Source organism: Camelus dromedarius, chromosome 27 (genome assembly GCF_036321535.1).
Source record: "Camelus dromedarius isolate mCamDro1 chromosome 27, mCamDro1.pat, whole genome shotgun sequence".
In the NCBI taxonomy this organism is placed as follows: Eukaryota; Metazoa; Chordata; class Mammalia; order Artiodactyla; family Camelidae; genus Camelus; species Camelus dromedarius.
In genome coordinates, this window is record NC_087462.1 from 844,322 (window position 1) to 866,678 (window position 22,357).

Consider the following 22,357-nt stretch of genomic DNA (forward strand, 5'->3'; position numbering starts at 1 on the left):
GACGCCTCCCGCGACTCGGCGGGGTTCGGGCGTGGCCTCTGCCCACGGCTGACCCCACGTGTCTCAGCCGCTTCCCACGCAAGACCAAACAAGGAAGCCGCAGCCGCGCCTGCGCCCCGCGGCGCCTAGCCCCGAGCGCCTCGCCGCGCACGCCCCCTCGCGCACGCGCACGCACGTGGGCGCGCTCCCAGCCGCGGGGCGGGGCTGGCGCCGGAGCGCTGACTCCACTTCCCAGCATGCCCCGCGGCAACGCCTGCCGCCGCCGAGGAGGAAGACCGGCTCGTGGCGGCCGAGCTGCGGCAGCGCGGGTCCCGCCGCACGCACGCACGCAGCACGCACGCGGGAGCACCCCTGACCCCGCCCCCGGAGGCCCCGTGCGGGAGCGCGCCCGGGAGTGCGCAGGGCGGCGGCGCGGGCACGGGGGCGCGCGGTGACCGTTGGCGCTGAGGGGAGGAGGCAGCGCGGCCGCCGCCGTTGCGCAGATCCGGGCGGCTGCTGTGGGGAGGGCGCCGGGGCCAGTGACCTTCCGGAGGCGGGAGCGAGCCAGGGGGCCCGGACGCCGAGCGCCGCCGCCGCCGCCGCCGCCATGAACAACTCGGGCGCCGACGAGATCGGGTGAGGACGCGCCGGCCCGCGCCGCCGCCTCGGCCGGCCCCCGCCCAGACCCGCCCGGCCCGTCAAGGTCACGCCGCGGGGCCGCGCAGGGCCGGCGGCCGGGGAGCCGGGGGCCGCGACCGGCCGGGGGCTTCTGGGAGTCCGGGCGCCCCGCCGCCTCATGGCTGGGAACCCCGAACGGGATCTGGGGAGCCCTGCGAGAGTCCATACGCCCCGCCGCCTCGTGGCTGGTGACCCTCAGCAGGAACTGGGGGAGTCCGGAGAGTCCTGGGGGTCCGGACGCCCCACCGCCTCGTAGCCGGGGACCCCGAGCGGGAACCGGGGGGTCCGGGGAGTCCTGAGGGCCCGGGAGCCCCGCTCCCTCGTGGCTGGGGACCCCCAGTGGGGAATCTGGGGAGTCCTGAGGGTTCTGGCGCCCCGCTGCCTCGTGGCCTGGACCCTGAGCGAGAACCAGGGGATCTTGGGAGTCCTGGGGTCCGGACGTCTCGCCTTCCTGGCCAGGGACCCAGAGCGGGAACTTGTGGGTCAAGGGGGTGTCCTGGGGGCCCACGCGATTTCCTGCCTGAGGGAGACCCCACCACTGCCGTCCCTGAATTTCCCGCTGGGGGACCCCCGATCGGGAACCCGCGGGCTCCGGGGTACCCTGTCCTCCCCTGCACCTGGATTTCCTGCTGGGGGACCCGGAAGCGTCCCGGTGCCGTATTTCTCCTCGGGGACTTCGAACAATAACTTAGGGGGTCCGGGGCGCCCCCAGGCCTTGCGCGAACTTGGCAGGTCGGCGGATGTGGCGCGCCGGCTGGGGGGTTCCATTTCTGCTGCTGCCCAACTTCTCCCGGCCGGGACTCCCAGCGACAGCCCCCTCCTCCATTCACTCTGTCCTCCCAAGTGAAGGTTTGCAAACCGAAGGCCGAGAGCCAAGGTTACGGGGCCTGGTCCCAGGTCTGCTGCACCCGGAGCACTCCTCGGGGTCCACCATCTCAGCGCACCCGAGCCCCCTGTTGGGGCATCTGCAACTGCTGTTTTTATGTTGCTAGAGCTTCTTCCTGCTTAGCCCCCACCGCACCCTCATGGGTGAGTTTAAGATAAAGAGAAAGGGAAACTCCAGTGGTGGACAGAACAGGCTCCTTTCCGAGGTCTTTCTCTTTGGTGCAGCTATTAGCGAGAGAAGGTTTGTTACAGCTAAGTTTTCCCTGTTAATTATAGTCTTCCCTAATTCTAAATGAGCTGGAGATGAGAGAAGTGATCCCAGAGGAGCCAGAGAACCCAATTCTGCCCCAGTCTCAGGGTTTGGTCTAGTTTTCTTTGTGGAGACTGTCTTACAGCATCAGAGTAATTTTACAGTTAAATTCTTCCACGAAGATGGCACAACTGCCTGGGCTGGGTTTCCGTAGCCTTGTGTACATTTCTCTGCGCTTAGCTTTGAACAGATGCGGTGTTTACAAAATGCTTGATTTGGTGAGTAAGTCATTGTTTGCTGGTGGGTGGCCGGCCTCCCTGGGCCCCTGCCTGGCTCCAGCTGCAGGTTACACCAGAAGACATAAAACACATTTTGTGAGCTCACCCCTCCAAAACCCCCACACCATTGAGAGGACTGGGAGGAAGGCATTTAGCTCCTAGCCTGGTTTGTTTTAGGAAACAGGTCCAGGCACTAGAAGTCTGAGTTGTGTGTTAGATAAAGGAAAAGTTGCAGCATTTCCAAGGGAAAACTAGGAAGTGAGGGGAAAGAGAGCTCCGCCCAAAGGGGACGGAATCTTAGGGGGAGTTAGTGCCCCCCCCCACAGATGGGGACCTGTCTTTCTGGGGAGCCTTCCAAGAGGCAGGTTCCTTTGGGCCTGGGCTGCCTTTCCCCTCCCCTGGGAAGGAAGGGAGCCTCCAGGTCCACGAGGCTGCCCCTCGGTATGTCCTCAAGGAGACAGCCCTCTGTTGCCTGGCATTTCACCCCAACTTGTACTGACTCTGGGAGATGGTGGAGCCAGGATCTGAGGCTGGGTCTGGAGGATCCCACCCTCAGCGCTGCAGCCCCGGGCAACTTTGGGAGGCCGTGAAGCAGGTAGCAGAACCAGGATCTGGATGAGGGACCTGCCTGGCTACATTCCCCTCCACACCCTGGCGAATGTACCCAGATTAGCTTAGTTTTAAAGTTGTCTCAGGTGTCCCAGAAACTTTTTATTGCTTTGCCCAAAAGCATTAACTGGTTTCCATTTTATTAGGAGCCTCGTTTGTGTGTAATATGGGAAGTCCGGGTCCGCCCTGTAGTTGAGCTTGTGTGGGGCTCCATGGTGGCCCTCTCGGGGTTCCTGGGAGAGACCACAGCTGCTGGCTTCAGGGCCGTCACCATGCGGGAGTGTGTGGTGTGCAGATGAGGCGATAGCCAGCGGTACTGGGCCGTGATAGTGGGGGTAATCTCTGATGACACCCACCTGCACCTCACAGCTCCTTTGCTTTGGGGTCTGGTCACCCCCTCCCCCCCCAGTCCCCTGGTGGAGACCTATGTCCTCAAGAAGTGTGTGGATGCGGGGGAGCATCCCACTGGCAGGATGTGCTTTGGAGTTTGAGTCTCTGAGGAAGAGGTTCTTGCCCCTTCTCTTTTGTGGTGTCTTGACTGTGGCAGAGCTGCCTCGGTGATCAGCGTGGACTCTGAGAGGAGAACAGGGTCGGCGAGATCACTCCTTCCTTTAATGGAGAGAGGAGGTATTTACGTATTTAATGGACTGGGAATTGAACCCAGGACCTCGAGCGTGCTAAGCACGTGCTCTACCACTGAGCTAAAGCACCGCCCAGACCACTGCTTTTAGTTTACGTTTCAGCGCCCTCGGTATCACAGTCTCCACTGAAGCAGGGGCGGGGCTTGAGGGCAGGGGTCAATGGGAGCAGCTGTCACATGTGACCTCGCGGAGTCCACGTGCAGATGTCCTCAGTCCTTGGCCACCTGGCAGGACAGGCACTCACCTTGCTGGGGGCCGGGGAGCAGCCAGGGTTTCGTCCTGTTCCGTGGTCTTGGAGAGTCCACTTAAGTAGAGGTCCCCTGACTCAGATCTCGGGAATGACGCCCGCGTGGCCTCTCTGAGAACCCCACGGTGCCCACCAGTGAGCTGGTGAGACAGGGACACCTGGATGAGACTGAGGGGCGGCCCCAGGGAGAGGAAGGACCTGGCAGAGGGAAGGGAAGCAGCAGTGGAAGAGGCAGGGAGATGCGGTGCATCCGAGGCCACAGACGCAGGGAAATGGTGACCTCGGGGCCACAGATCCCAAGTGCTGACTCCATGGGGGCCGGTGGCTATGTGGTGCTCTGCTGACTTCAGCATGTGGATTGGTCCTGAGGTGGAGTGCGTGGGTCCTGCGTGGCCACGGCCCTTTCTGGAATGGTTGACTGCAGAGGTGTCGGACGCCGACAGCCCTCTGTGGAGCTCTGGCTGGGCCTGGAAGGGCGGAGACCAGGGGCACACAGGACCTGACTTGCTAAGGGCCTGTTTGTGTGAGCGCCCCAGGAGGCAGGTGGGGTCCCTGTTCAGTTCCGAGAGGGTGGAGACGCTGCTGTCAGAGGCTCATCTTTTAACTTTGGGGCTGTCCTGGGCCAGCATCTCCCCTTCAGCATGGCCGACGTTCGGGGCCATCCAGGCACCTTGGGTGTGGAGCATCCCCGCCCCTACCCCTTCGATGCTGGCACCCCCCCCCCAGTCGTGACAATCACAGACGTCCCCAGATGTGACAGAGTGTCCCCCCAGCTGCCATCCCCTGTTTGGAACTTTGCTTTTTCAGGCACTTGCTCCCGGGGTTCAGGACGTGTCCCAGGGCTGGTTGCCCCTGGGAGGTGGGCAGTGATGTTGGGAGGTGTTCTGCTGGACTCCTGTCTGGGTCCTGCTGCTGCAGTGGGCCCAGCAGCTTAATGCTATGGTGCGCCCTCCCGACCCAGCAGCCGTGAGGAGCGGTCCCCAGTGAAAACCCTTCCGTTTGGCAGGGCAGAGGGAAGCTTGGAGGGGTCAAGACTGTCCCTCTATGTCACTCTCATGATGGCTGGGCCAGAGCAGGGAGCCCTGCGGGTCGGAGTCAGTGTTTTCCACATGGGGGCAGCACCGCCGCCAACCGTCCGCCTTCTCCAGTCGCATCTGGGCAGAAGGCCATCATCTGACCCAGGCCCCGGCTGGTTCTGGTTTGGGTGGGGAGCACCCTGATTGTGCCTGGGAGGCGTGGGAAGCCAGCGCTCCTCCCATGGGCTCTTCTTGAGTGCCGGGCGGCCCCCGCCACTGTTGAAGCCTGGTGAGCTTAGCTGCTGGCCTGAGGGAAGCCGGGGCTGCAAGGTCAGGGGCCAGTGTGGGCAGGCTTTGGGGTGAGACCTCTGCCCCAACAGCTGCCTTCGGGGTTTCCTGTCTGTCACGGTGGAAGGGCCTGGAAGTGGGGTGTCTCCCGTGTGGCAGCAGTGGGGCAACACGTGGGAAGATGAGGCCTGGCGAGCCCAGCTGGGGTCAGAGGTGCGAGAGCTGGCCTTTAAGCAGAATGGGGTCCGGCCTCTTCTGCACATCCTCCCGTGCGAAGCCACCGGCCTGCAGTGCTGCCAGGGCAGGGCCCGCTGCGGCTGCATGGGCAGATTCGCCGCTGAGGATTTGGTTTCCCGTAGAAAACACCACGTGGGGCTTAAGTGCTCGGAGCAAGAGCAGGATGGTCATCCAAGCCAGACTTCAGGTTCAGCAGGCGGAGAGGGGGAGTGTGTCCTGGAGCCTGGAGCCTGGTCACTTCTGCAGAGCCCCCCTGGGAGGAGGTCACCAACCCCAGCTGTTGAGGTGCAGGCCCTGGGAGCCAGCAAGCTGATCGCAGACCAGCTCTTGTGGGTCCCCTGGGTGGTGGCATTGCTTGTTTACTGAGTAGGATCCTGACTGGGTCACCAGAGGTGGATGGGCCCGGAGGTCCCCTCAGGGTTCGTCAGGTGTGGGGTCTGTGGGATCTCTGAGTAAAGACTGGCACCCTTCAGCGCAGGGAAGGCTAGAGCAGGCAGCCACGTGTGGCAGCTGACTGCTCACCTGCGGAGTCGTGTGTGAACGCAGCATCACCGCGCTAACCGGGTGCCCAGATGTCCGTCTGGGTGCCCCTGCAGGTGTGTGCGGCCGCGTCAGCCACGGTGGCCCTGCGGCTGAGGCAGCAGTGCAGCCCCGTCTGGCTCTTCCAGGAGGCCCTGAGTCTCTGGACACAGTCCCTGCCACCAGGAGTCAGTAGGGTCTCCTGGGGACTTCCGGAACCTTCCGTCTGCAGACCAGGGAGCAGGAGGAAAGGAAATAGAAGCTTGTGAAGCAGTCAGCACAGCGTTGGCTGGGGCTCCGTGGCTCCTCCTGTGTCGAGGAACTGTGTCGCGTAAACCTGTCGCAGGGGCTGCGTGCTGATGGGTCTGAGAGGAAGCCTCCATCCCGGCATTTCCTCACTGACGAGCCATCTTCGCCCTAGAGTGGCTATAACTTGAGACTTAGAGGTCAGTGACAAGAACAGCAGCCCGGTCGTTCTGCCCGTCCGGGTGCCCTCTCACCGCACCTCTTCCAGGGGAAGGCAGCCCGTCGACACCTCTGTGCAGGCGCGTCCGCGGGTCCTGAGAGCCCAGCACAGCGACGCCGTTCGGAAAGACGGTGGCAGCGCCGCATCGTCCATTCTGCGTGGCAGGCTCTGGTTTTGTTGATTGCGAGGTTGATGACATTTCTAGTCCTTTCGCCTTAATGCTTGATTTCGAAATTTCAATGAGGGCTGGAACCTGGACTGGTCAGACCAGTTCCTTCCTCCACTGTGGCCGGTGGGGATTGGGTTGCTTGGAGAGACACCTGTTTCTGACCTTCTTGTTTGGTGGGACTCAGGCCTAAGCAGAGGCTGGTATTCCTCCAAGTGAATTGGAGTTTGTTTTGGTTTTGGTTTTTGAGAATGCTTGAGGCCTCTTTTTTCTACTCCAAGCTGCTTTTCCACAGCAAGCCCTCTGTTTCTGTGCCGAAGGCCTGGCCAGAGCGGCAGTCCCTTGGTGGCACCAGCCAGCCTCAGGGCCCTTCTGTTGTGGGCCCTCCTGGGCGTCAGGTCCTGTGCGGGTGGGGCCTGCGTCACGGGGACTGCTCCACTCCCCGGGGTCATGAGGAGGTAGGAGGAGGCCTGGCCAGATTTCGAGAGTGTGTAGGAGACTGGACGTGAAGTTAGTGAGGCCCAAGTGTGAGCCTCCCCTGCTGCCTGGTGGGTGCAGCCCCTGGAACTGATCCTTACAGAGCGCCTTCCAGGGCCCTGGGAGTTCGGCCTCTGGCAGGCATGTGGGGCCACCTCATGGGGTCTGTCCTTGGGTGTGGGGCAGGGCACCCTGTCTGACGGCTCTCTTGGTGGCTTGGGGCTCAGTGCATCTGGCCCTGAGGGCATTTTATCTTCTAGCTGAAGGAGGTGTGGTTAGCTGTGCAGGGGGCCTGGGCCCCCTGCACTGGCATCTGATGACCCACTGGTTTGCACCAGGAACCCCGAGGGTGACGGTGTTGTGTCCCTTTTCCAGGGGAAGCAGGCAGGATGGAGGGCTGCCGCCCCATCACTGGCCCTGGGGTGTAGGGGCCTGCGTCCCAGCTGCGAGGGGATACCAGAGTGCACGTGAGTGCGGTCCCGAGTGGGGCTGGAACAGCCACAGCGCACGGGACTCCCCCACTCACCTAGACTCAGAGAGTGGCAGGCAGTGGGAGGGCTCAGTGGGCTGCAGAGATGGCGGAACTTGTCCTTTCAAACATGCTGGTCCATCTGCCCGAAAGGCCACCCTGCTGAGTCTGCTCCAGGGACCTTCCCAGGGATTCATGTGTCCTTACTCACCACCACATGGCAGGTATCTGAGGCCTAGCCCTCAGTCCCCCACCCGCACTGTCCTAGCTTGCTATGTGCCATCCCAGACCTGTTCCCAGAGTGGTCCGGAGGCCTGCCCCGTAGTCTTGCGCTGGAGCTGGCGTGGTTGGGGGCGCCCGTCGTTCTCTTGCAGGACCCCATTTTGTTAGGATGACAAAGGTCGGCATCCTGTGCGATTTTGGACGTGATAACCCTCACTTCCCGCTGTGTTGGCACATCTTGGAGTCATTTTTCACGTCTTCTGCTGGCAAGGCTTGGCCGGGCGATAACCAAGGCGGGCACATCATGGCCCTGCCCTAGACCTGAGTCCTCCGGGACCGCTGTCGGATGGGCCAGATGGGCGGCACTTGGGCAGAACCGCCTTGGTCCTCAACATTTTCTTGTTGAATTGCAGGAAGCTGTTCGTGGGCGGCCTTGACTGGAGTACCACCCAAGGTAGGTGCGGATGGGCAATGGGCTGGTGACCTTGGTCTTCAAGTTGTGTGAATTTGTTTTTTTAATTCTCGACTGATTTGATTGGTTTCTGGGAGGCAATGTTTGATCAGGAGTTGGCTGGGACAGAGTGGTCCTTGGCCTTGGAGCTGGATCTCGTCCTAATGTTTCACGGCAGAGTTAGGGGAGGACGTGGGGGCAGGCTCCTAGCTCAGGGTGGAGGCAGAGGACTGGTGGTGTGTGGAGGCTGCAGTGAGGTGGGCTAGGGATTGACAAGGGGCGAGGGGCAGGTGTCGCTGAGTTCCGACCCTCAGAGGAAGAAATTTGTGCTTGGTGGCCTTGGGAGGCCTTGGAAGTCATCCTCCCATCCCTTCCTTGGGCTGGCTGGCCCCTCCCCTCATGCAGCCTTCCCCTTCCAACCGCGCCCCCAGCAGCTGATTGGCCAGTTTAAAGGTTCCTGGTTCGCCACCTTCCAGGCCAGGCTGAGGGACCAGGGGAGCATTTACGTGCGCACTGGCTGTGACCCATCTTAACCCTGCGGCACGTTTGTCTGTCCCGCTTTCCGAGCAGAGACCCTGCGCAGCTACTTCTCCCAGTATGGAGAGGTCGTGGACTGCGTGATCATGAAGGACAAGACCACCAACCAGTCTCGAGGCTTTGGGTTTGTCAAATTCAAAGACCCCAACTGCGTGGGCACGGTGCTGGCCAGCAGACCGCACACCCTTGATGGCCGAAACGTGAGTGTCCATACCTGAACGAGGCTCCCACCACCCTTCTGTGTGTCCTTCCTCTGCTTCCCTCTGTCCCCATGCTCTGGTGGTGTCTGTGTCATGGACTGCTTCCCAGTGGGGTTGGTTGAGGAGGGTCAAGGCTTGGGCATGGGTGGGGTGTGGATGGGAAGTGTGCGCCTGGCTGCTGCCACTCACCCCTGTTTCTGGGGGAAGTAGCCTCCTGTTCACAACTGGCTCCTTTGAAACTTCCACAGATCGACCCAAAGCCATGTACACCTCGGGGGATGCAGCCGGAGAGGACGCGGCCGAAGGAAGGATGGGTAAGGGGCTGGGGGGCTCCTCCTCCTGGGGGCTTCCACAGCCACCATTTGGAGGAAATAAGGTGCCTTTGATCTGGTGTTTTTGCTCATTAAAATGGAGAGTGACAGAAGGTCTTCTAGTTTCACATTTTAGTGGCTGAGAATTGCTCAGATTTGTTCAACGTTGAAAGTTTTTTATCTTGTAGCCAAGAAGATTCTCATTAGTCTACCTTAAAAATAACAGCTTACACCCATTTGTTATCAGGAACCTTCCATTTCATCCTCGCTGCCTGCTCTCCGCTGGCCCAGCTGCTCAGGCGCCCTCTCTACCCCAACTCAGCTCTCCTTGGTGACCCAGCTGAGCTCGGTTCCCCACCCCTCCATGTGTCCTGCTCTGTGGACTGCTCCCCCCAGGGCTGAGTCCCACCACCAGGTCCCTGAGCAACTAAGCTCACAGCCCAGCTTGGGGATTCTCTGTGAGCTCTGTGTGGCCCCTGCTGCTCAGCCAGCTGGAGCAGGACCCTCCCACAGCCCCCACCCCAGCACCTAAAGTGAGCTGGGTGGGAGGCTGTTGAGGTGCTGGTCTTGGCCCACCGCGCAGGTCTGATCAGCCGGCTGGGCCTGGGAACCTGCATTCCTAGCGGATTCCCAGCTGCTGCTGGTGGACAGGAGCCTCAGCCCAAGTTTTTATTTTCCCAGCTTCCTGTTAGAAAAATAGGGATACAGGAAAATGGGAAGAGCAGTGAACCCCTGAATACACTGCCCTGATGAGCCAGTTGTCAGCGTCAGTAATCTGTATAGGACCCCGGATGCCAAATCCACAGACGCTCAGGTCCCTCATACGACATCACGTAGCATTTGCGTGTGATCTGCACATGTCCTCCCGTGTACTTTAAACCATCTCTAGGTGACTTATAAGACCTAACACAGTGTAAGTGCTATGCAGGTGGTTAGCTGGCATGTGGCAAATCCAAGTTTTGCTTTTTGGAACTTTGTGGAATAGTTTTCTGTGTATTTTTGATCCACAGTTGAAACCAGGGACGCAGAACCTGTCAGGGGGCCAGTGTGCTTATCCTCATCTTGGTCTGCACACACTGCTGCTGACAGCACACCCTCCTGCCCCATCCCCACACCCCGGGCATCCGCTGGGCTTATTCGCAGGGTGCTCACAGCTCTTCTGTTCAGACCTGGCTGGAGCGAGGCTTGTGTCCTGTGGCATTCACCCTCCAGTTGCAGTGGCTTTGTGAGGGCAGGGGAGGCCCAGTAACCTGCACACCCTGGTGGTCTTGAGCCCCCTGTGCCCCTGTGAAGCTGTCCCCACCCAAGTGTAGTCTCTGAATCCCTAGTGGAGTCCCTTGGGAGTCTTTGGGGGCAGGAGGAGGCAGGAAAGGGGAACAGTCAGGTAAGTGATCTTCAGGTACCAGAACTTTCCACAGTCCTGAAAGCGAGCCTTGTTGCCAGTTTGAGTTGTGGAGGCTGCCCTGATTTCCATGATTCTCCTGAAACTCTGGGTTTACACTGCAGAGCTCTGAAGTCCGCAGCCGCGTGACCGCCCATCCCCGGGCACAGGGCGCGGCAGGGCTGGTGGGGCCCCATGGCCTGTGCAGGGAGGCAGCATGCTGCCGGCGCTGCTGCTTTGCTTCTCTTTGGACCGGCTGGATTCTTGGCGTGTTCCAGTCTGACTTTCAGAGGCTACATCATACGCACTGTGGGGAGTGTTCTGAGGGTTTCCCATGTGAGCTAACCATTTTCTTCTTCTTGAAACAGCAGAAAGGACCCAGGAGCGATAACAGTAAATCAAATAAGATATTTGTCGGTGGAATTCCCCACAATTGTGGTGAGACAGAGCTCAGGGAATACTTCAAGAAATTCGGAGTGGTGAGTCCTTCCCGCGCCAGCAGCATGGCTGGTCAGGGCGGGAGTGGCGTAGCCCTGTGTGTACGGGAAGGTGCGGCCCAGCAGCCTCTCCTCTAGTCCCGGTCCTGCCCTGACAAGGCGGGCCAGAGCCGTCCTTCCTCTTCTAGGCCATCTGCCAGCCCAGGAGAATAGTTAGTGGCTTTTCTAGGAAAATGTCAGTTGGACAGGCGGACTTCCTGGAAGGCGCTCTGGTTGCTTGTGGCCACCATGGTGGAAAGCCCTAGATGGTGCTTGGGACTACGGGTGTGTCTGGGCTGAGGAGCTAGCCTGCTATCCCTCGGCACAGGGGGGGATATCCTAGATCAGGTCCACCTGGGGCCTTGGCTGACTGCCTCCCCTTCCCCCAAAGGACCTGAGGATGGTTTTCTTTTCTGGAAGAGGATAAAATCCTTTAGAATCTTACAGGGCTCAGTTACTTGGGGTCACACGGGGAACTCAGTTCTTGTGGGGCAGACAAAACTAGGCTGCAGCTAGGGAGCCGGCGGGCGTGGGAGGCCGTGCGGTCATCTGAGGCGAAGGCGCGAGGTCACCCAGGCTCCTGCCGGGTCATGCTCTCGCTGCAGTGCACCTGTCAGGTGGCACATGTGCAGGCCTCGGGCCTGGCCAGGAATTTGGAGCGTGGGGGCCAGGGACGCTGTCCCTGGGAGGTCCTGGCCCCCACGGTGTCCCTGGTGTCCCATGCCTGCCCTGGGAGCACCCATCCAGCCTGCTCGCGCCCCACGGACCTCAGACCCCACAGACACAGCCTTTTGCTGCAGGACTTCCTGGGTTCTGGAGACACTCAAGCAGCTGTGGGCTCGGGAGTTTGGTTGTAGCCAGAGGTGGCTGGGGCGCCTGTGGACCTGGGTCCTCAGACGCCGTCTCTCTTCCAGGTCACAGAAGTGGTCATGATCTACGACGCGGAGAAGCAGCGGCCTCGAGGTAAAAGAGACAGAGTTTGTCCTCGACCCCCCCTCAGATGGCAAACTATCTCACAATTAGGTGGTGGTTGTAGCGAGCATTGCCTCAGAAAAGGGTGATTTGGAGACCAACCATTAAAGTGTAGGCCCTTCTCACGCGGCCCCCAGCCTGTCTGCTTCCCAAGGTCAGGCGGTACCGTCTTTTTTTCCCCCCCAAGCTCACTCTTTTGAAGTTTTTACAACTTGACATGAATTTCAACATGGTTTCTGTTTTTAAATGTGTCCTGAAAGATTAGTTGTTCTTTTAAATCGTGAACGTCCTCCCTTACGCCCATCTCCTGTTTTAAGTTCACACCAGTGAAGTCAGGAGTCTCATTTCATGTCGTCAGACTAGGTCTGCCCCAGCTCAGCTCGAACGTGGACTTTCTTTGATCCATCTCATGCTTTTTTCTTACTTTGGTATTCCTTCTCCCCTGAGTCCGCGGGGCAGGCGGGAGGAGGGGTGAGGAGCCCCCTCAGCACATCCTGGCCAGAGTCCCCGAGCTGCCCACACTTGCACGTCCGAATGGGTTTGCGGGGCTGGGGCACCAGGCACCCAATCTCCGTGCCCCTTTGTTTTTCTTTTTTTCTTTTTTTTTTTCTTTTCTTTTCTTTTCTTTTTTTCTTTTTTTCTTTTTTTTTTTTTGGTGTGTGTGTGCGCGGCTGCTGCTCCTTGTCCCCGCCTGTATGTTTTGGTTCATGAACCGCTTTTGGACCGGCCATGTGAGCTGATCTGCCATCTGGGCTCCAAGCGGCCCCCCGCCCCGTCGAGGCACCCCGAGCGCTGAGCCGGCGCTGCCCGCAGCATGCGCCCGCCATGCTGGAGAATAGTTTGCCATTTGAACCTCATCTCCTCTTACTCCATGATTAAGTAACATATCCTCACTTCATGTTGATTAAGCTGTTTAAGTCTTAGTCTTAATTTTAACGTAGTTGTACATGCTTAGTGACGTACTTAAGTGTTTCATAGTAAAGTACAGTAACGTTAAGTAAGTTGTTTTTCCTTTTCTCTCTGTGAATTGTTTGTGATTAATGATATCTCTTTAGATTTCTCTTCTCCAGGTGCTAAATTATATCACACAGGTACAGGCCAGTCCCGCAGTCAGAGGAGGGAACGGGCTTTGCTCCAGTGGGGTGTAAACGAAGTTTCAGTGTTTCTGTTCCGCTTCCTCAGTGGTGATGTCGCCTCTGACAGACAGACGCATCCCTAGAGGCCCCGCCCCGGGGCTCCTTCCCCACGACTCACCGCCTCTTGTGCTATAAGGACCGCGAGCCCTGTGGCTTCAGACACTCCCGCACTTGGAGAAAACGTTCACTTTTTAACATGCCGCTCAGCACCCATGTTGCGTTCCACCACCTGCCTCCGATCTTGTGACACCTCAGGACGCGGGGACACTGAGGCTGCTCTTAGATCCCTTGGTCGGCCCCCTAAGACCCTCGCCCCAGGCCGGGGGCAGGCCGAGCTGCCTGGGCGGGTTCAGGCAGGAAGAGCTGGCAGTGAGAGCGCTTTGGGCTTGACCCTTGGGCTGCATTGAGTGGGGCTCAGACATCCTCTTGCCCCTGAGTCCCCAGCACTAGGCGAGCAGAGGGCGGGGCCAGGCCGAGAGCAGGATTGGTCAGCGGGTGTCCCAGAAAGCTCCTTCCTGCCTTCTCACCTCTGAGTCTTCTCCAAAGCCTCTGCCTCACCCTCCCCGTCTCAGTCCATCTCCCCTCATTCCCGCTTCCACCTCCTTGAGTCTGTTCTGCAGCCAAGACCTGCTCCGTCTCTCACTCCCCGTGCAGGGTCCTTGTGGTGAGTGTGCAGGAATCACGCCTCACCCCCACGAGCCTGCCCCCCCCCCGCCTTCTCCCACCTCCTTCCTTCACCGCGGTTTTGCCAGTAATGTTTGCACATGGCCCCAAGGATTGGCCCGCATCCCTCTTTCCTCGGTCCCAGAGGCCTGGGAATGCTGCTCCTCCTGGTCCCTCCCCAGCCGCCTGCAATCTCTGCATCTGCCTCCTGGGATGCTCTGTGCCCCGCACCCCTCCTCCACGCCCGTCTCCAGCCCCTCTCAGGCCCTCGGCCCTTCCCCTGGCTTGTCTTTTGTTCTAGTGGGTCTTCCGGCAGCTGTCTGCCACGAGTGTCCTTTTGTGCTCAGAGCAGCTGGGCCCCGGGGAGCCAGTGCAGCAGGCTGAGGACGGGACAGGCCAAGCTAGCCAGGCAGTCGTGCTCACCCAGACCAGCAAACTTCGTTTATACTGCACTTGTTGTGTGGGAAACGCTCAATTGCTTTTCCCTTGGAAATTCTCTTTGGTGACGTTGTGCCTCTTGCTCTTGCTGCCAACAGCAGTGATTGACCTGCTGGCGCCCGTTGTGGCCTGTATCTCTGTGTATTTACGTAGACACGAGCAGATAGACACCTGTATGCATATGTGCCTTACCTCGGCAGGACTCCTTGGGCTTGCCCAACAGCGTTGGGCAAGCTTGGCGAGGCTCTCCCTGTGGTAGAGACCGTACCTCTGGTAGCGCTAGGCCGTAGACGGCGGCTGTCAGCACGAGCTGCAGAGCAATTGCAAGCCGAGGGGGAGGACCCTGGGTTTCAGAAAAGCGGAGACGCACCCACAACACACGCCCAGTTGGGCAGGGCTCGGCCCGGCCCCTGCCTGCTGGACCCCGCGGGCACCTCGCCCCTCCGTCCGGCGGCCGCGCGCGCTCGGACGCGCCCCGGCAGATCCGGGGCGGCGCACACGGGCTTCGCTGAAACCCTCGGTCGATCCCTCGGCCGGCCCTGATACTGTTCATCGTCCTGTTTTGTGTCACAACACCCTGCTACCTTGATTCACTCTTCGTCGTTGGCTAGGTTTTGGATTTATTACTTTCGAGGACGAACAATCAGTGGACCAGGCTGTCAACATGCATTTTCACGACATCATGGGCAAAAAAGTGTGTAGTTGTAGTTTTATTTTACCTTAAGACCAAACCCAGTCTTAGGCAACTTAGGGATTTCACTGGAAATGAAAATCCCTTATCAGGAGGAGGGCCGGGCTAGTCGTCCTGGGACCCTGAGCTGTGGGTTGGGCCCGGTTCTCCTGGAACCGGCTTTCCATCTGGAGCCCCGGCTCTGGACCTGGGGGTGGGCATGGGGTGGGGGCCCCAGGGTGGGGGGGGGCTGCCCTCCAGTGAAGTCGCAGGTTGCCTCAGGCTTGGTTTCAGTGACCACTCCTTCAGATGTGTGTCCCTTCCCCGATTGTCCTGTGGGGGCCGGTAACGGGCCAGCCGCGAACCTTGGGAGAACAGGGTCTGTGTAAAACTGAAGGAAACATGAACACCCTGAAGGATTGGTTGTTAATTGGGTCACTTACTGTGAACTCGGTACCGACCACATGCTCCTGGTAGTCCTTAACTCCATGCAGTCAAGTGACCTCTGGCTGTTTCATCTTCATACTGTGTTGCTCCACAGAGGGAAACTCAGAAGTGGCCCGACCCTCATTTTCCCCAGCCCCAGGGAGCTTTTTGAATTTGAACGTAGCTCAAAAATGAGTAACTGGTGGGAACTGTGCAGTTTGCCAGGGCTGAAGGTCCGCCTTTCACAGGGTTCCCACCTCGGGCCCCAAGACCTGCTCAGCACACCCAGCCCTTCTGACAGGCCCCGGCCGACTGGCCGGCTCCAGTGGGGAGGAATCTGGTTCCAGTGTGTCCCGTGCGTCCGCCCCTGGAGGGCAGCGAGATACAGTCTCAGGCTTCACCAGTTCCGCTTGAACCTGACTATGCAGGAGACAGCTGCACTTTTAGTTTTAGACACTCATTGAAGCTTTTAGTTTAAAATTAGCACGTCGATTTCAAGGACGCGTGCAGTTACAAACACAAAGTTCAGAGGAGCCCGTGTCCCGTGTTTTAAAGCACTGTGACGTTTACAGCCCAGCTCCTGCAGGGGCAAGAGGCCTGCTAAGCCACCGGTCTGCCCTGGCCTGGTTTGGTGGGTCCCAGCGGTGTCTGGGGCTGGGGGCGCACCTCCAGCGAGGGGTGCACGTGTGGAGGCCGGCTTCCGCCCCCAGGGTGCCAGCTGGAGTGCAAGGAGCGACATCCGTGATCCCGTAGGAAGGGGAGAGGTGGTTTTTTTTTTTTTTTTTTTTTTTTTTTTTCCCTTAAAGCGGGGTTGCTTTGCTTTGTAAGCAGGAACCAAATTCCCTTAAGGGAAGTGTGGGAAGACTCGTTAATTTGAGTTCTTTGAAATGGTCCCCATCCTGCTGTTGCATCACCCTGAGCTGGCGGGGATTTTGTTCCTGTCTGTGGAGCATCCTTGGGTCATTGGAAGGTGGGGTCCCTGTGCCTCTGTCCCCTGCCTGTCTTCTCTCCCAGGCAGGGGTTTAGGGCAGAACACCCGGTGCTGGGCTCACAAGATGGGGCCCCAAGGATGACTCCAAGTGGGTCCTTGTCTCTTTCTGCTCATTCACACTTACCCTACCAGCCAGAAACACTTGGGGTCCCGGCAGGCCTGGAACGGGGGTCTCTGCTGTCAGACTGCATGCACAGGGAAGGCTTTGGGGGGTGAGCGGCGGCCAGGCCTCCCCGCGCCGGCCACTGACACCTGACACGTCCGAGAGAGGGAGGGCCTGGGCTGCTGCCCCAACACAGTATGAAGATTGCTTACTGATTCAAATGTCCATTTTATTGCATGTTTGTTTACTTTTTGTTAGATGTAATGTAAGATCCTCTTACCACATCCATTTCCTCTGACATTGTTTTGAGTTAACTGAGATTCTTTAAGCGTTAGCCTGGGGAAGGTAAGTCTTTATCTTCCATTAGACATTTTAAATAAAAACCTAAGTAAACCAGCTGTGTTTCTCAGGTATGAGCTGAAGGTGCAGCAGGGGTGGGTCTGGAGAGGGCCGGCTTGTCTGGCGGCCTGGGCTGCTCCCGGCCCAGGTCCCTCCCCGTGGCCGGAGGTGCCTGTGATGGGGTGATCCTAGTCTCTGGGGCCACTTAGCTGGATGGAAGGCCCTGGTCCGCACAGAGGGCTCTGGGGGCTCCTGGTCCCCAGGCCTGCCCCCCGTGGGCAGGGCTTTGCTTGTCTTACAGTTGGATCTGTTGTACCTGAGAAACATTTTTTAAACAAAAAAATTTTTTAATTTTTTTTAAGAAAAAAGTTAATGGCCTAAATAAGGTTTATAGTTAAGTATTTAGTTTTAAGTTGTAATAAGATGCTAAGTTTAGTTGTAAGTTACTTGAGGGTGTGTCTGAAGGGATGGGGTCTGAGACCCCCGGCATCTCCCTGAACCAGAGCTCGGTTTGTCTAGGTGGAAGTTAAGCGGGCCGAGCCTCGGGACAGCAAAAGCCAAGCACCAGGACAACCGGGTGCCAGCCAGTGGGGCAGCCGGGTCGTGCCCAGTGCCGCCAACGGCTGGGCAGGCCAGCCCCCGCCCACGTGGCAGCAAGGATACGGCCCACAAGGTAAGGCTCGTACCCGTAGCCAGCCCGGGTAGCTGCGGGGCCGGGGCAGGTCTCCTGGTGCTCATGCAGGCCATGTCGGGGCACAGGAAGCAGGATTGGGGCTCCCCATCCGGCCCGGAGGTGCACGCTCGTCCCAGGAGCCAGTGCCTGGCCCTTCCTGCAAGGCCTGCAGTGGGTACTGTCACTCACTGCCAGTTCACTGCCCACGGAGGGAGACAGCAAGGCTGTCTTGGGCACCAGGTCCATCTGGAGGGTCGAGTGACCCTTGGTGGTCATCGTGGCCACAGAGCTGCAGTGGGTGTCGTCCCTGAGGGCCGGGCTGGTCTGAGTGAGCTCTGGGTCCTTTCCTGGTGCTGGCCTGTGGTTGGGGGCTATTGAGGCAGTGCCTCCAGGTAGGAGGTATCAGGGAGACCGTCCCCTGTACTGAGTATTGTGCCCACCCAGAAGGGTGGAGTTGGGAGTGGCCAGGGCCTCAGATCAGATCCTCAGGGGAAGAGTAGGCTGCTCCCTGGGCCAGAAGGAAGCTCGGAGTCCTGCTGCCTCTTGGGCCCGTAGGGTCTTTTCCAGCTCTCTGGGCTGTGGGTCCTCCATGTGGCATTGGCAGAGCTTTTGAGGACAGCTTGGCAGGAGGGTTGGGGTGGTCAGGGGTCCCAGGACAGGAGCCGGGAGCTTCCACCCGCTTTAGAACCTCAAGAAGGGCCAGCATCCAGGGAAGGGCGCCAAGGAGGCCAGGCAGGCCTGACTGCTCCCAGGGCACCGGCACCCCTGGACCCGCAGAGCCGTCTCTGCCCGGCTTGGGGCTTTATCCTGGGTCTTTCGAGAGCTGGCTTTTAAAATACGTGTTTTATTGCAAAAAAAAAAAAAAAAAAAAAAAAACTGCAGCTGTAGGAAACCATCTAATGAGACCCGAGGCCCTCACATCCACCAGCAGGTGAAAAACTAGCATTTGACTGTGGAGTCTGGCCCCGGGTTCCCACCTCCCAACCTGAGATCCCACTCGTGCATCTGAGTCCCTGATGTGTAGGTGCACCTGGAATGTGTCAGGACCCCAGGTCCTGCGGCAGGGCGGGGGGTCCCCAGTCTGCAATGTGGTGCTGTCTGGGCACCCACCCCACCTGACCCCTGTGTTTCCTGTGCAGGAATGTGGGTGCCGGCAGGACAGGCGATCGGTGAGTCCTGCCCCAGTAAAGGGGAGAAGGGAATCTGAAATGGGCGGGCCTGCGTCCAGCAGGTGGGGCTGTGAGCCGCACTCTGGTCCTCACCCTGCGTCCTGTGTTCCAGGTGGCTACGGTCCGCCTCCTGCGGGAAGAGGAGCTCCCCCCCCACCCCCGCCGTTCACCTCTTACATCGTGTCCACCCCTCCTGGAGGGTTCCCGCCTCCTCAGGGCTTCCCCCAGGGCTACGGCGCCCCGCCACAGTTCAGTAAGTGCCCGCGGCCCTTCCGGGGCCCTGAGCCTCCAGCCTGGCACCCTTCAACCTCTTCGGGGGGGGGGGGCACGGCGTGGCTGTGCTGCACAGAAGTGTGCTCTGTCAGCAGGCGGGCCTGTGAGGTGTCCCAGCCTCGGGACCCGGTCTCTGTGATTCAGCCGAAGGACTTGATTCACTTTCTCTGCTCAGCTTTCTCATGATGGCTGGCGGCAGGCACACCCAGAAGGTGGGCCGCCCCTTCCTTGCCAGCACCCTGGGTAGATGGGGACAGCCACGCACGGTGACTGGGTTCCTGTTGGAGGGAAGTGCCTCACCTGATGGGGGGTGCGGGGTGACAGGTGGTCACTGCAGCGTGTCACTGGGCCAGCCCTCCTCTCTCAGTCCTTGGGGCGATGAGCTCACTTGGCCCCACAGGGTTTGGTCTACCCGACTTTGTGGGCTCAGTGGCCACCTGTGGCCGGTGACCCAGGACTGGGCCTATGGGCTGCTTGATGGCCATGTGGCACGGACAGGGTGTGCCCACTCTGGGCCCAGACTGCAGCTGGTTTTACTTCTGACAAGGTGGAGGGTGGCCGTGACCCTGCCTGCACGTTGGCTCTGACCCTGTCCTCGGCGAGCATGGGGTTGGGGAGTGTAGAGGGAGTGTTTCCCTGCAGCTGCTGCCCACGTAAACCCCTGTCTCCTGCCAGGCTGGTGTGGGTCAGTCTCTGCCCAGTGAGGGCCGTTTCTTTGGGCAGAGCTGCGAGTGTAGCTCCAGTTCGGCCTGTGGACGTCCTCGAGGCCTGGCCCTTGGATGGAAATGGTCTGGGTGGCTCCCGGCAGGCTCGGCCATGGGCCGCACCATGTCTGTGTCTTTCTCTCCTGTCTGTCTGTAGGTTTTGGCTACGGGCCTCCACCTCCCCCACCAGATCAGTTTGCCCCTCCGGGGGTCCCCCCTCCACCGGCCACTCCGGGGGCTGCACCTTTGGCCTTCCCACCACCTCCGTCTCAGGCCGCCCCTGACATGAGCAAGCCGCCAACCGCCCAGCCCGACTTCCCGTACAGTCAGTATGGTGAGTGGCCTCCCTCCCGGCATGCCCGCGCAGGGTTGTCGGACAGCTCACGCGACCTGGGCTCAGCAGACCTCAGACAGGCTCTGGGGCCTTTGCTGGGGCACTGGCATGGAAGAGCAGTGATGGCATGGCAAGAGTCCAGGGCCAGCAGGTTTGGGGGCCTGGCAGGCTCTGCTGCCCTGGGTGCCTGGGTTTGCCGAGTGCGGAGCACAGAGCAGGTGTCGGGGGCCTGCGGCGTTGGCTTTATGCTTCACTGCAGGTGCTGGTCCACTAGGTGCTAGGGCCCGGGTGGGGGAGCTCCTTCGGGGACAGGGTGGGCCTGAAGGTCTCCTGGCGCTGAGCAGTTGCTCGCAGCACCGCCACATCCCCTGCTCTTGCTCCCCTGGGGACTTGGCCGGCCATTGTCACTGAGTATGTGGGTTCTCGCCCCGGCTGCAGCAGGACATGTCGCTGGCCCCCAGTGGGGGTATGCCCCGCCCTGCCCCCCACCCCCCCACCGCTTCTCTGCCAAGGCGGCCTGGGGCAGTCACCCTGGTCTCGTCTCTTGTCAGGCCTGGGTACCTATTCTCCAGACCCGCCAGGCTTCGGCCCACACTTTGTTTACACCCTTATGGTCGGGCTGAGCAGTGATGTGGCCTAGGTAGGTGGCGCCTTCTCCATGGTCCCCACGCCTGCGCCCAAGCCACGGACATCGCCTCCCCTGCCGTCCTGGGCGGGGGTGGGCCCGGCGGTGCCCTCGGGGACGGGCCCTTGCCAGGGTGAGGATCTCAACCGGCCAGAACCCCGCAGGCCCCAGACCTCTGCTTTCTCAGGACAACACTCAAGCCCAGTGGGAATCTGGGCCCTGGGATGGGCCCTCTGCCACAGCGTGCAGTCCAGGTGGGCCTCCTGTGCCCTCTGAGGTGTGGGGTCTGGTCCTCTTAAGAGGAGGGCCCTGCCCCCCACCCATACCAGTTGGTTTCCTGGAAGTCGCCAGCCTCAGGGCCAAGCTCCGTGCCTCGGGCTGCTTTGTAGTTCTTTCTTAAATCCTGAAAGCTGTGCTGAGTCCACCCTGCATTCCACTTGAACACAAACTCTCTAGAAGCCTGGTGTCCACCATGGCAGGCCAGGTGATCTGTGTCTCCAAGCTCCAAGGCCTCTCCAGCTGCTAGGATCTGCTGCCAGGCCCCCGGCCCTGAGCCGGAATGAGTGGGGAAGGGACCGAGAACAGACAGGACAGACCAGTGGGTCCTTGAGGTCTTGGAGCTGCTTTTCTTTCTGTGCGAGATGCCGTCCAGGGCCCTGCCAGAGCTCCCAGGCGGGCTTTCCGCCCGCCAGATCCTAGCCCCATCCTGAGCCAGGGCCCAGGCCATAGGTGCCCGTGGGAGCGGGAGCCCCAGCCCCAGCTCACTGGGCTCTTCCCTGCAGGGTATGGACAGGACTTGGCCGGCTTCGGACAGGGCTTCTCAGACCCCAGCCAGCAGCCCCCCTCCTACGGAGGCCCCTCGGTGCCAGGCTCAGGGGGTCCCCCCGCCGGCGGAAGTGGCTTTGGACGCGGTCAGAACCACAATGTGCAAGGATTCCACCCCTACCGACGCTAGCTGCGGGCGCCACGTGGACATCAGGCGGCTGAGACCCAGGATTCGAACTTGTGAACTCGTGACAATCACAGACTTGGGCAGAGATACCGACTCAACCAGGGGGGTGGGGGGGGCGAGAGGCTTTGGAAGTGGCTGTGGGTATCTGGACTGAAGTTTTTAAATATATTTCTTTCTCTAACCCATCAGCACAATAAAAAAAAAGTCACTGGTTCAACAACAGGGTTTAAAGAAAAAGTCTTCAGCTTTAATTCAAAACTTCAGGTTTCTTTTTCTTCCTTTTTTTTTTGAAATTATTTTCCTGAGCCTTTTGTTTTACCGTATATTGTAAACTTTTATGTTAAAGAAAAAAATATACATTTACAAATTGTGAGATTTTTAAGAGAAATTTTCTACGATGTATACTGGCTTATTTTTTAATTTAAAACAGGGTTTCCGTCGGCACTGGTGGAGGTGAGGGGCGTTTTTAGTCCCTCACTCCTGGCTTTGAGGGTTGGGACTCTTTGGTCCAGAAACTCTGGGAGCTTGAAGAAGAAGTCCTACTGAGTGTGTTTTGTTTTTGTTTATTCCTTGCTTTTGTCGACTGACGTGCCTGGCAGTGTCTGCAGGCGCGCTGTGGGGGCCGCGCCGCCTGCGTCTGGCCCGGCGTGCAGGACCAGGAGGCCCGCATCCCATGCCCGCACACGTGGCTTCGGGGCATCCCCGCTGAGCAGTTTGAATAAAGAAAGTGAGTTTGGATTAGAAACCCATGTTGTCTCTGTTATTCCTCCTGCTCCTGCTGCAAGGAGTCCTTCCCGTGGGAGCGGCCAAGGCCCTCCGCGGTGGGCCTGGGAGTCTGGTCTGGGGGTGGCTGCCTGGTCAGAGCTGCAGGTCCACTGTGAGGGGCTCTGGGTTTTAGGGTTCAGGGCCGCTGGCTGGCGCCAAGGAAGAGGCATCTCAACGGATCTGGGTACGGTGGGCCCAGCACCCCTAGACCCTGCAGGCTGCTCACCTTTCCATGAGCTGGGCTGTTGACGTGGGTGGTGTGGGTGTTGGGACCCCCAGTTCAGGGCTGGTGGGACACAGCTCCTGGAGCTGAAGGAGGCCGGGTCATGGTGGGCACCTTG

The 22,357-nt window shown here is 59.7% G+C and overlaps 1 protein-coding gene across 3 annotated transcripts; it reads left to right on the forward strand.

Annotated features, from left to right (window-relative positions):
- Positions 1–373: 373 nt before the first annotated feature.
- Positions 374–21,996, forward strand: DAZAP1 (DAZ associated protein 1). Of its 3 annotated transcripts, XM_064479634.1 has the most exons (13): positions 374–615; positions 7,841–7,881; positions 8,449–8,615; positions 8,864–8,929; positions 10,676–10,786; positions 11,698–11,746; positions 14,604–14,686; positions 17,041–17,194; positions 18,334–18,363; positions 18,476–18,616; positions 19,498–19,674; positions 20,226–20,314; positions 21,082–21,996. In XM_064479634.1, the coding sequence occupies exons 1-12, from the start codon at positions 587–589 to the stop codon at positions 20,312–20,314; spliced, it is 1,137 nt and encodes a 378-aa protein (XP_064335704.1). In that variant the 5' UTR covers positions 374–586; the 3' UTR covers positions 21,082–21,996. The 3 variants fall into 3 exon arrangements, with proteins under 3 accessions (XP_064335704.1, XP_064335703.1, XP_064335705.1); XM_064479633.1 differs by lacking the exon at positions 20,226–20,314 and having other exon boundaries at positions 383–615; positions 10,679–10,786; XM_064479635.1 differs by lacking the exon at positions 20,226–20,314 and having other exon boundaries at positions 397–615.
- Positions 21,997–22,357: the final 361 nt, after the last annotated feature.